Source organism: Cherax quadricarinatus, chromosome 31, assembly GCF_038502225.1.
Source record: "Cherax quadricarinatus isolate ZL_2023a chromosome 31, ASM3850222v1, whole genome shotgun sequence".
NCBI classification, from domain to species: Eukaryota; Metazoa; Arthropoda; class Malacostraca; order Decapoda; family Parastacidae; genus Cherax; species Cherax quadricarinatus.
This window is the reverse complement of record NC_091322.1, coordinates 10787470-10798407: the sequence shown is the minus strand read 5'-3', so window position 1 is coordinate 10798407 and position 10938 is coordinate 10787470. Positions and strand designations below refer to the sequence as shown.

The window sequence follows — 10938 nt, the reverse complement described above, 5'->3', positions numbered from 1 at the left end:
AAAACAATAGGGGAGTTAGTAGATGGGGAGATGGAGGTATTGGGCAGATGGCGGGAATATTTTGAGGAACTTTTAAATGTAGACGAAGAAAGGGAGGCAGTAATTTCATGCACTGGCCAGGGAGGTATACCATCTTTTAGGAGTGAAGAAGAGCAGGATTTGAGTGTGGGAGAGGTGCATGATGCATTACATAGAATGAAAGGGGGTAAAGCAGCTGGAACTGATGGGATCATGACAGAAATGTTAAAAGCAGGGGGGGATATAGTGTTGGAGTGGTTGGTATTTTTGTTTAATAAATGTATGAAAGAGGGGAAGGTACCTAGGGATTGGCAGAGAGCATGTATAATTCCTTTATATAAAGGGAAAGGGGACAAAAGAGATTGTAAAAATTATAGAAGAATAAGTTTACTGAGTATACCAGGAAAAGTGTACGGAAGTGTTATTATTGAAAGAATTAGAGGTAAGACAGAGTAGGATTGCAGATGAGCAATCTGCAATCCTACTCTCTGTGGGTAAGGGATGTGTAGATCAAGTGTTTACATTGAAGCATATATGTGAACAGTATTTAGATATAGGGAAGTTTTCATTGCATTTATTAATTTAGAGAAGGCATATGATAGAGTGGATAGGGGAGCAATGTGGCAGATGTTGCAAGTATTTGGAAAGGGTAGTAAGTTACTAAATGCTGTAAAGAGTTTTTATGAGGATAGTGAGGCTCAGGTTAGGGTGTGTAGAAGAGAGGAGACTACTTCTGGTAAAGGTGGGTCTTAGACAGGGATATGTTATGTCAACATGGTTGTTTAATATATTTATAGATGGGGTGTAAAAGAAGTAAATGCTAGGGTGTTCAGGAGAGGAGTGGGATTAAATTATGGGGAATCTAATACAAAATGGGAATTGACACAGTTACTTTTTGCTGATGATACTGTGCTTATGGGAGATTCTAAAGAAAAGTTGCAAAGGTTAGTGGACGAGTTTGGGAGTGTGTGTAAAGGTAGAAAGTTGAAAGTGAACATAGAAAAGTGTAAGGTGATGAGGGTATCAAATGATTTAGATAAAGAAAAATTGGATATCAAATTGGAGAGGAGTATGGAAGAAGTGAATGTTTTCAGATATTTGGGAGGATTCAGGGAAACCGGTTATTTTTATATATCCGGACTTGAGTACTGGAAATGGGAAGTACAATGCTTGCACTTTAACCCTTTCAGGGTCCGTGCTATAGATCTACGGCTTTACGTTCAGGGTCCAAACTGTAGACCTATGCCATGAGCTCAGCTCACTCTGATAAGCTGCGAGCAGTAAATTTTGTCCTAGATACGAGAGAATACATCTATGTGGTATGTGTGCATCACATAAAACAAATCCTGCAGCACACAGTGTGCAGTGAGAGAGAAAAAAAAACAGAGACCGTAATTTTCGATTAAAACAGCGACTTTGCAGTGTTTTTGTGTATGTTTTTATAGTTGTATTTGCGATTTCTTGATCTCATTTGATAGAATGAAAGATATATTACAGAAACAGAGATGATTTTTATTGGTTTTAGTACTGAAAATGATTTGAAACTGAGCTCAAAATAGCAGAAATGTTAAATTTTTGCCAATATTCAAGAGTAAACAAATGACCTCACACGTCTAATACACGCCAGCTGGTGGGTCTAATATACGTTCACAAATGTGGTGATATTATTTATACAATTATTACAATATAGCATAACAGTAAATCTTCTATATTTTGGTTTGAATAAAAATTCATTATGTCAAAAATAAAAATGGAATTCATTTGTAAAGCCTGAAAACATAACTAATGAACAGAGGAAATGTTAGTTTAGTGCCAGGAATGGCTACATTGTTTATTCTAGACCCTATTTTGAAATTGGAATATTTTGAACTTTGCATTAAATTGACCCAATTACCAATTTCCAGTCACTTTATTTTGTAGTTGAAACAGTTGGCTTGGCGGTTTCTTGTGCTTAATCAATAGAATAGAAGTAATACTAGTGAAATAGCTAAGAATTTGGTCGACTGGAATAACGTAATTGGCCTAAAATGGGAGTCAAAGTCGGCAAAATCGTCAATGCGTAAATATTGCTGACACGTCAAAATTCGCGAGAACATAATTTCATCAATTTTCCATCAAATTTCGTACTTTTTGTTTTATTACCTTCAGAAAGATTCTCTACCATTTCATAAGAAAAAATAAAATTATTTTTTGAAAATTCTTGGACCCTGGTGCACACTTTGAAATTTGGCCTCTGGACCCTGAAAGGGCTAAAGGAGGTGTTTGGGATATTGGCAGTTAGGAGAAATATGTTGTGTATCTTTATACGTATATGCTTCCAAACTGTTGTGTTCTGAGCACCTCTGCAAAATCAGTGATTATGTATGAGTGAGGTGAAAGTGTTGAATGATGATGAAAGTATTTTCTTTTTTGGGGATTTTCTTTCTTTTTGGGTCACCCTGCATCGGTGGGAGACGGCCAAGTTGTTTAGAAAAAAAAAATTTAATTTTTCAAGATCTTGCCCCCCTCCCCACACACACATACAAACACACAGCAATTTTAATTTCTGGGTATGCAACAGTTAACCTTTTCAGCGTCCAGATCCCCGATCTAAAACTTGTCCACAGGGTCCAAGAATTTACATAAAAAAAAAAAAGTAGAGAATCCTTTTCTGAGGGTAATAAAACAAAAAGTATGAAATTTAATAGAAAACTGACTAAATTATGCTGTCGAAAATTTTGCCGTGTCAGCGATATTTACGCATCAGCAATTTTGCCCACTTTGACTCCTATTTTAGGCCAATTACAGTGTTCCAGATGACCAAATTTTTAGCTATTTTGCTAGCATGCATTCTACTTTATCGATTGGGCACAAGAAACAGCCCGATCAACTACTTCAATTACCAAATACAGTGGACCCTCGCCTAACGATATTAATCCGTTCCCGAGAGCTCAACGTTAGGCGAAATTATTGTTAGCCAAATTAATTTTCCCTATAAAAAATAATGGAAATCAAATTAATCCGTTCCTGACACCCCAAAGTATGAAAAAAAAATATTTACCACATGAAATATTAATTTTAATACACAAACTGAAGAAGACATGTGCAATTACATTACACTTGCCTTTATTGAAGATCTGGTGATGACTGATGGGATGGGAGGAGGGAAGTATGTGGATGGCGTTATTGTTTAGAAGGGGAATCCCCTTCCATTAGGACTTGAGGTGTCAAGTCCTTTTCTGGGGTTACTTCCCTTCTTCTTTTAATGCCACTAGGACCAGCTAGAGAGTCACTGGACATCTGTCGCACAACATATCTGTCCATAGAGCGCTGTACCTCCTGTTCCTTTAAGATTTGTCTAAAACGGGCCATAACATTGTCATTGTAACAGTCCCTAGCACGGCTTGCAATAGCTGTGTTAGAGTGATTTTCATCCACAAAGGTTTGCAGTTCAACCCACTCTGCACACATTTCCTTAATCTTTGAAGTAGGCACAATGGATTCCACAACTGGCATAGGCATCTCAGGGTTAGCCCCAAACCCTTCAAAATCTTTCTTAATTTCCATACTAATTCTCACCCTTTTTATCACAGGGTTGGCACTAGAAGCTTTCTTGGGGCCCATGGTGGCTTATTCTGCAGGTGCAATCACTAAAAATGTTGTGATAATATGAAATGTTCCGGTTGTATGTTTGGATGCGACTGCGGTGGCTGGCTTGTAAACACTGGCACCCACGGGACAAGTGAGGCGCGCTCAGGCCACACGTGGACGCATCTCGAACAGAACGAATCATGTTGGGCGTGTTTTTTAGCGCTAGCCGAGGCAAAATTTTTGCGTTAAAATGTATCGCTAGGCGGATTTAACGTTATGCGATGCGTTCGTCAGCTAACGATATTCCGTTCCTGAAAGCTCATCGTATGCTGATACAGTGGACCCTCGACCAACGTTGGCATCGTCTAACGTTAAATCCGACTAGCGATACATTTTAACGCAAAAATTTTGCCTCGACTAGCGCTAAAAAACCCGACCAAAGCTATTCGTTCTGTTCGAGACGCATCCACTTTGGCCTGAGCGCGCCTCACTTGTCCCGTGGGTGCCAGTGTTTACAAGCCAGCCAGCCACCACGGTCCCATCCAAACATACAATCGGAACATTTCATATTATCACAAGTCCTAATGGAAGGGGATTCCCCTTCTAAACACTAAGACCATCAACATTCTCCCCTCCTCCCATCCCATCAATCATCACCAGATCTTCAATAAAGGTAAGTATCATGTAACTGTGCATGTCTTCTTCAGTTTGTGTGTATTAAAATTAATATTTCATGTGGTAAAAACAATTTTTTTTTCATACTTTGGGGTGTCCTGCACGGATTAATTTGATTTCGATTATTTCTTATGGGGAAATTTAACTTGACTAACGATAATTTTGACTAATGGTGAGCTCTCGGGAACGGATTAATAGCGTTAGTCCACTGTATTATCGTTAGCTGAATTAATTTTCCCCATAAGAAATCATGGAAATCAAATTAATCCGGGCAAGACACCCCAAAGAAAAAAAAATTTTTTTTTTACATGAAATATTAATTTTAATACACACAAACTGACACTTACCTTTATTGAAGATCTGGTGATGATTGATGGGATGGGAGGAGAGGAGTGTGTGGAAGTTGTTGATGTTTAGAAGGGGAATCCCCTTCAATTAGGACTTTAGGTAGCACGTCCTTTTCCGGGGTTACTTTCCTTCTTTTAATGCCACTAGGACCAGCTGACCATGGTGCAGCAGCAGCTGACCATGGTGCAGCAGCAGCTGACCATGGTGCAACAGCAGCTCACCATGGTTCAGCAACAGCTGACTGGTGCAGCAACAGCTGACTGTGGTGCAGCAACAGCTGACTGTGGGGCAGCAACAGCTGACGGTGGTGCAGCAGCAGCTGACTGTGGTGCAGCAGCAGCTGGCCGTGGTGCAGCAGCAGCTGACCGTAGTAATTCTCACCCTTTTTCCTGCAGGGTTGGCACTAGAAGCTTTCTTGGGGCCCATGGTGACTTATTTTGCAGGTACAATCACTAAAAACGCTGTGATAATACGAAATGTTCCGATTGTATGCGTGGATGCGACTTCACTGGCTGGCTTGTAAACACTGGCACCCATGGGACAACTGAGGCGTGCCCAGGCCACACATGGACGCATCTCGAACGAATCGCGTTAGCCGAGGCAAAGTTTTTGCGTTAAAATGTATTGTATGCTGGATTTAACATTAGGTGATGCCATTGTTAGCTGAGGGTCCACTGTAAAGTGATCAGAAATTTATAATTTGGCCAATTTTAACCCTATGACTGTCGCAAGCCCCTTTCTGAAACTGTCATTCTATGTTGAAAATTTTTTTTTAAAAAAAAAAAAAAAAAAAAAAAAAAAAAAAAAAAAATCTTATGAAATGATAGAGAATTTTTTCCTCATGGTAATGACACCAAAAGTACGAAATTTGGCCGAAAACTCATGGAATTACACTTTCGCGAAGTTAGTGGTCTCAGCGACATATACACATTGGCGATTTTGCCGACTTTGAGCCCAGTTTTTGGCCAATTCCATTCTTCCAGTTGACCAAACTCATAGCTATTTCTTTAGAACTCCATTTTTTCTATCAGTTGAGTACAAGAAACCACCCATTTACCGATTTGAACTACCCAATAAAGTGGTCAGAAATTGGCAATTTGGCCAATTTCACGCAAATTAAAAAAGATGCCAATTTCAAAATAGGGTCCAGAATAAACAATGTAGACATTCTTAGCACTAAAATAACATATCCTCTGTTCATTAGTCACGTCTCTAGGCCCCTCTTATATTACTATTGCTTTCTATTTTGATTTTTTATTCACAAAAAATACAAAATTTACTGTTATGCAGACTACTCCATTAAAAATGGTATAAATAATATCAGTGCACTAGTGAAAAAATATTAGACTCCCCAGTTGACATGTATTGGACGTGTGGTGTGATTTGCTTACTCCTGAAAATTGGTAAAAATCAAACATTTCCGCTACTTTGAGCTCAATTTCACGGTCGTTTTCATCGTGAAACTAATCAAAATCATCTCTATTTCTGTAATATGTTTTATCACGCGAGACCATGAAAATGAGAATACAACAATAAATGCTATACAAAAATACACCTCAAATTCAACATTTTAATAATAAAAAAAAAAAAGTCGGAGTTTTTTTCTCGTTATGCACTGCGTGCTGCAGGATTTTTTTACGTGGTGCACACTGACCACACAGACCCATTCTCTCACATGTGAGCCTACGTGCTTTCTCCTGCTTGATTTGAAGCCACTAGATTTTTTTTTCAACAAGTCGGCTGTCTCCCACCGAGGCAGGGTAACCCAAAAAGAAAATACTTTCATCATTCAACACTTTCACCTCACTCACACATAATCACTGTTTTTGCAGAGGTGCCCAGAATAAAACAGTTTAGAAGTATAATACGTATAAAAATACACAATATATCTCCCCAAACTGCCAATATCCCAAACCCCTCCTTTAGAGTGCAGGCACTGTACTTCCCATTTCCAGGACTCAAGTCCGGCTAAATAAAAATAACCGTTTCCCCTGAATCCCTTCACTAAGCATTACCCTGCTCACACTCCAACAGCTAGAATTTAAGAGTATACGTATTAATACGTCCGAAACACTGGCTCGTAAGACGTATATATAGGACCAAAACAGTCAAAATGTTAAAGTTCAAAATATTCCTATTTCAAAATAGGGTCCAGAACAAACAATGCAGGCATTCCTGGCACTAAAGTAACATTACCTCAGTTCCTTAGTTACATTTCCAGGCTTTACACATGAATTCCATTTTTATTTTTTATTCACGCCAAAAAACAGAAGATTTACTGTTATGCAATACTGTAATAGTTGTATAAATTATATCAGAGCATTCTTGAATGCATATTAGGCAGCTGATGTGTACTGGATTCATGATGTGATTTGCTTACTCTTGAACATCGACAAAAATTGACCATTTCTGCTACTTTCATCTCAATTTCAAGCTATTTTCAATCCTAAAATGAACCAAAATCATTCCTATTTCTGTAATATATCCTCCCCTCTCTCTGAGACCAAGAAACTGAACAAAATCATAAAAACCATATGAAAATACACCGCAAAGTTGGTTTTAAACCAAAAACACGGTCACATTTTTTTTCTCATTATGCACTGCCTGCTGCAGAATTTGTTTTATATGGTGCACACTTACCACACAGACCCATTCTCTCGTATCTAGGCCCAAATTTGCTGCTCACAGCTTATGTGAGTGAGCTGAACTCATCACGTTGTACTAAGGCACGGAGACTGGGATAAAACCCGTAGAACAACGGCACGAACCCTCAAGTAGAGTTAATACTGCTTGAAATCAAGCAAATCTAATCTGAACTACAATGTTTTTAGCTGTTTTCTATAGAATACCACCACTGCTTGCATTGTTCAAGGAAAAAAAAAAGTGTCAAACAGCCCATGGAAAATGCCACTAGGACACACATCAAACTAGTTATCTATGTCAATCCTCTAATTAGTCACCTATGGATTACTCTGATTGAACTGCAATCATAAGCAAGGTTTTTTAGATATAGTATACGTATATAAAATGTAATTTTAACCCTGATGAATGACAATTAAAAACACACAGGAACCTGAATGTTTACAACTTGGATGCAATTTATAAATACTGGCAGCTTATGAGATACAATAAACTTGTCTCCAATTTGCAAGCTTTAGAGTATTAGACAACCAGGAAAGTTTCATCTAGAGAAAATAATGAAATTATTAATGACATCTTTATGTCACCATAACTTGCCAATTTCAAATGAAAATTTTGTACTTTAAACAAGTATATAATTTTTAAACATTCTTTTAAATGAAAATGAGTACTCTACGATAAAAATAAATTCCAATTCTAGAATGGAAGCCATCACAATCACCGTGGACTTCAAGACTGGCACTACTCTTCCTTTGAACAAGCCCAGTTTCACTTCATTCCCAGTCAGACGATACACATGCAGTACTTTCAAATAAAAAATATAAATTTAAGTCTCTCACTCAATGATTGTGCATTATTGGGGGCACTATATTATACTCTCTGAATCATAAATGCACAACAGAATAAAAAAATTAATCAAAACTATACAAATTAAAAAAAATGTAAAAATTATTTATTAATTAAAAAGATAAATTAATATTTATTAAAGAAAGGCCCTCCCTTAAAACCTTTGGATGGATTGTATGAGGTCCGCCAGGACTGTCCCAGCCTGGGTCTTGTCCAGTTGGTGACCTGGGGTTAAAACCTTTGCTACCTGTTTTAATAAGCTGTAATTAAGATACAACTGGAGCACTTCCAGGGGCATACCACAGATGCCATCTTTTTTTATTTTGTTCAGAGCAGCCTCAGATTGTTGCTTCCAGAGGCAGAATTTGTAGCATGTACACCCGAGTTTAGTCCCTGTGCTGAAGTGGTGGTTGTAGTGGAGGAAAAGCTCTATTATTTAGTCAGAGATAAATCAATTTCCAATTTCACACCAAAATTTCATGTCTTAACTGCAAATGTTAGAACAGCACTCGTGTTACATCCATTTCAATACTGAAACCTCTATGGTTCCAAATTTATATCACTAGATTCCAAACAAACAATTATTAACACATGCTTACATAATCACTAACTTTGCCTTAATAATAATAACAATAAAAAAACTTTCATTTTAAGGTTTACCTTAAAACTTCACTACCTGCAAAACAAAACAGATGTCTTTTGGAAACAACTCAGATAAGCCTATCTGACTAGTCAAACATTAGCAATCTTTTTTGGCATATCTGATCATTAACAACTAAAAATAGATGAATTCCTGGAATAATTGCTTCTTGGTAAATCTTGAAATGCTCCTCTTCAAAACTATTTTTCAGCTTCATGGCATTTTCAACTGAAGAAACACAGTCTTTACAATCAATGGTAATTTTTTTTTTTCAAAGATTTACCATGTTTCTGTAGTTATTTATTTATTTATTTAAACCTTTTGTATGTTAGGTCTGCTACCATAATGATTAGCTACATAGAGCTGGTATACAACATTTAAAATTCAAGTGCTGAAGAGCTTTGTCTTGAGCTTTCATTAATTATCGAAGTGGCTTGCTATTTTGAAAGGGCTCCAATATGCATACAACTAATCTGGGTACTGCATCTGTAATAGTACCTACTTAACTAGCCAACCCAACACAATGGCACAGCAAGTATCCAACATGGTTGAATACAATCCACTAGCTCCCCAAAAGAGCCCTGGTGGTGGATGATGCAACTCTCCTCCCTGGTTGTCTTGCGTCTTACACGCACAACCAGGAGAGCACGAGATAAAAGTGTATATATTCACTAACTCTAGAGAGCCATGCACCAGTATCCCTGCCAGTGTGTCTAGGGTATTTAAAGCTAATAATATGAAGTCCCATTTTGCTATAAGCAACTTCGGGATTCAGGTACCTTCATCTTATCAAAAACAGTTCCAGTATTTCATTCTAATGATTTTAGGAAACACTCTAAACTCACGTAATGTCACCTTGTAACTTTTCTGATACCTCTGGCTTGGGTATATGATCCACATCAATCCAATATCTGTACTGCAGTAGTTCTTTCCCCATTACTGTGGCTCTGTGAAATTTAAAAATTCAATACTGTCAAAGTAAACAAAAAATGCAAGGGGGCCTTCAGCTTTCTTTAATAAGCATGACAAGGACCCAGTGCACAAATTCAAGTTTTGCTTTAGTAATTTGTTATCTGCACACTTTCTTTAATAAGTAGTGCAGTTAAACTGGTCTATTCAAACTACACAAAACTACAATAATGATAGGCCCTATAAGAAATAAAGTATGAGTGATTAGAAGGTGAGTATACTGTACTAAAGATATTTATTGGGCCATTTGTGTACTCATCTAAAATTCTCCACCATTAGCTTTCTTTTATAAGCTGATGGACTGGTGAATTATGGGTTTGAGAGAGAAATTGGAGGAATGGGATCCTGAAATTCACTAAGTTGAACAGAACTGCCACTTGACTCAGGGGGTAGGGGAGCCATTAACAGAATGTTTCAGCATCGACTCGTAGCCTCACCGGTCGTTTAGGGACATCCTTGTTGTTGATTTAAGTATAATCTTGCCAACAGACATCTGTAATAAAGAAAATAAAGTTAGCATGGGTTGTATATACAAACAATTCATAACTTGGACTAAGGGCTTATCTAAAGAGGCAAAAATTGTTGAAAAAATAAAATTGCCAAATTGTCATTACAGTTTGCATCCATGGCACAGTACCACATGTTATATTTCAATAACACCACAGTAGATTACTGCACTAGTGCAAAACATAGAAAATAAAACTAAAATTAACATTTACAAGACAAAAAGCACTAGAGTACAGAAAAATGCATTGCAATCTTGCACATGTGAAAAGCCATAAATCCTCCTACTTTTTTATACCAAACACACACTGGCATCTTAACCCTTTCAGGGTTTCGGACGTACTAATACGGCTTACACACCAGGGTTTTTGACGTACTAGTACACCTAAATTCTAGCGCCCTCAAATCTAGTGAGAGAAAGCTGGTAGGCCTATATATGAAACAATGGGTCTATGTGGTCAGTGTGCGCAGTATAAAAAAAATCCTGCAGCACACAGTGCATGAGAAAAAAAAAAGTTTTGACAGTGTTTTTGGATTAAAACAGCGACTTTGCACTGTATTTTCATATGGTATTTATTGTTGTATTCTAGTTTTCCTGGTCTCATTTTATAGAATGGAAGACATATTACAGAAATTGAGATGATTTTGACTGGTTTTACAATGTGAAGTACCTTGAAATTGAGCTCAAAGTAACAGAAATGTTCGATTTTTACCAAAGTTCAAAAGTA

The 10938-nt window shown here is 37.4% G+C and overlaps 1 protein-coding gene across 1 annotated transcript in view; it reads right to left on the bottom strand.

Moving 5' to 3' along the window:
• The window catches only part of LOC128697432 (chromatin target of PRMT1 protein), a 98691-nt gene that overhangs the window by 67289 nt on the left and 20464 nt on the right, over positions 1-10938 (bottom strand). Inside the window, exon 2 of the mRNA XM_053789094.2 lies at positions 10144-10199. Coding sequence (XP_053645069.1) covers positions 10144-10199 — 56 coding nt within the window. The remainder of the gene's footprint in view (positions 1-10143; positions 10200-10938) is intronic.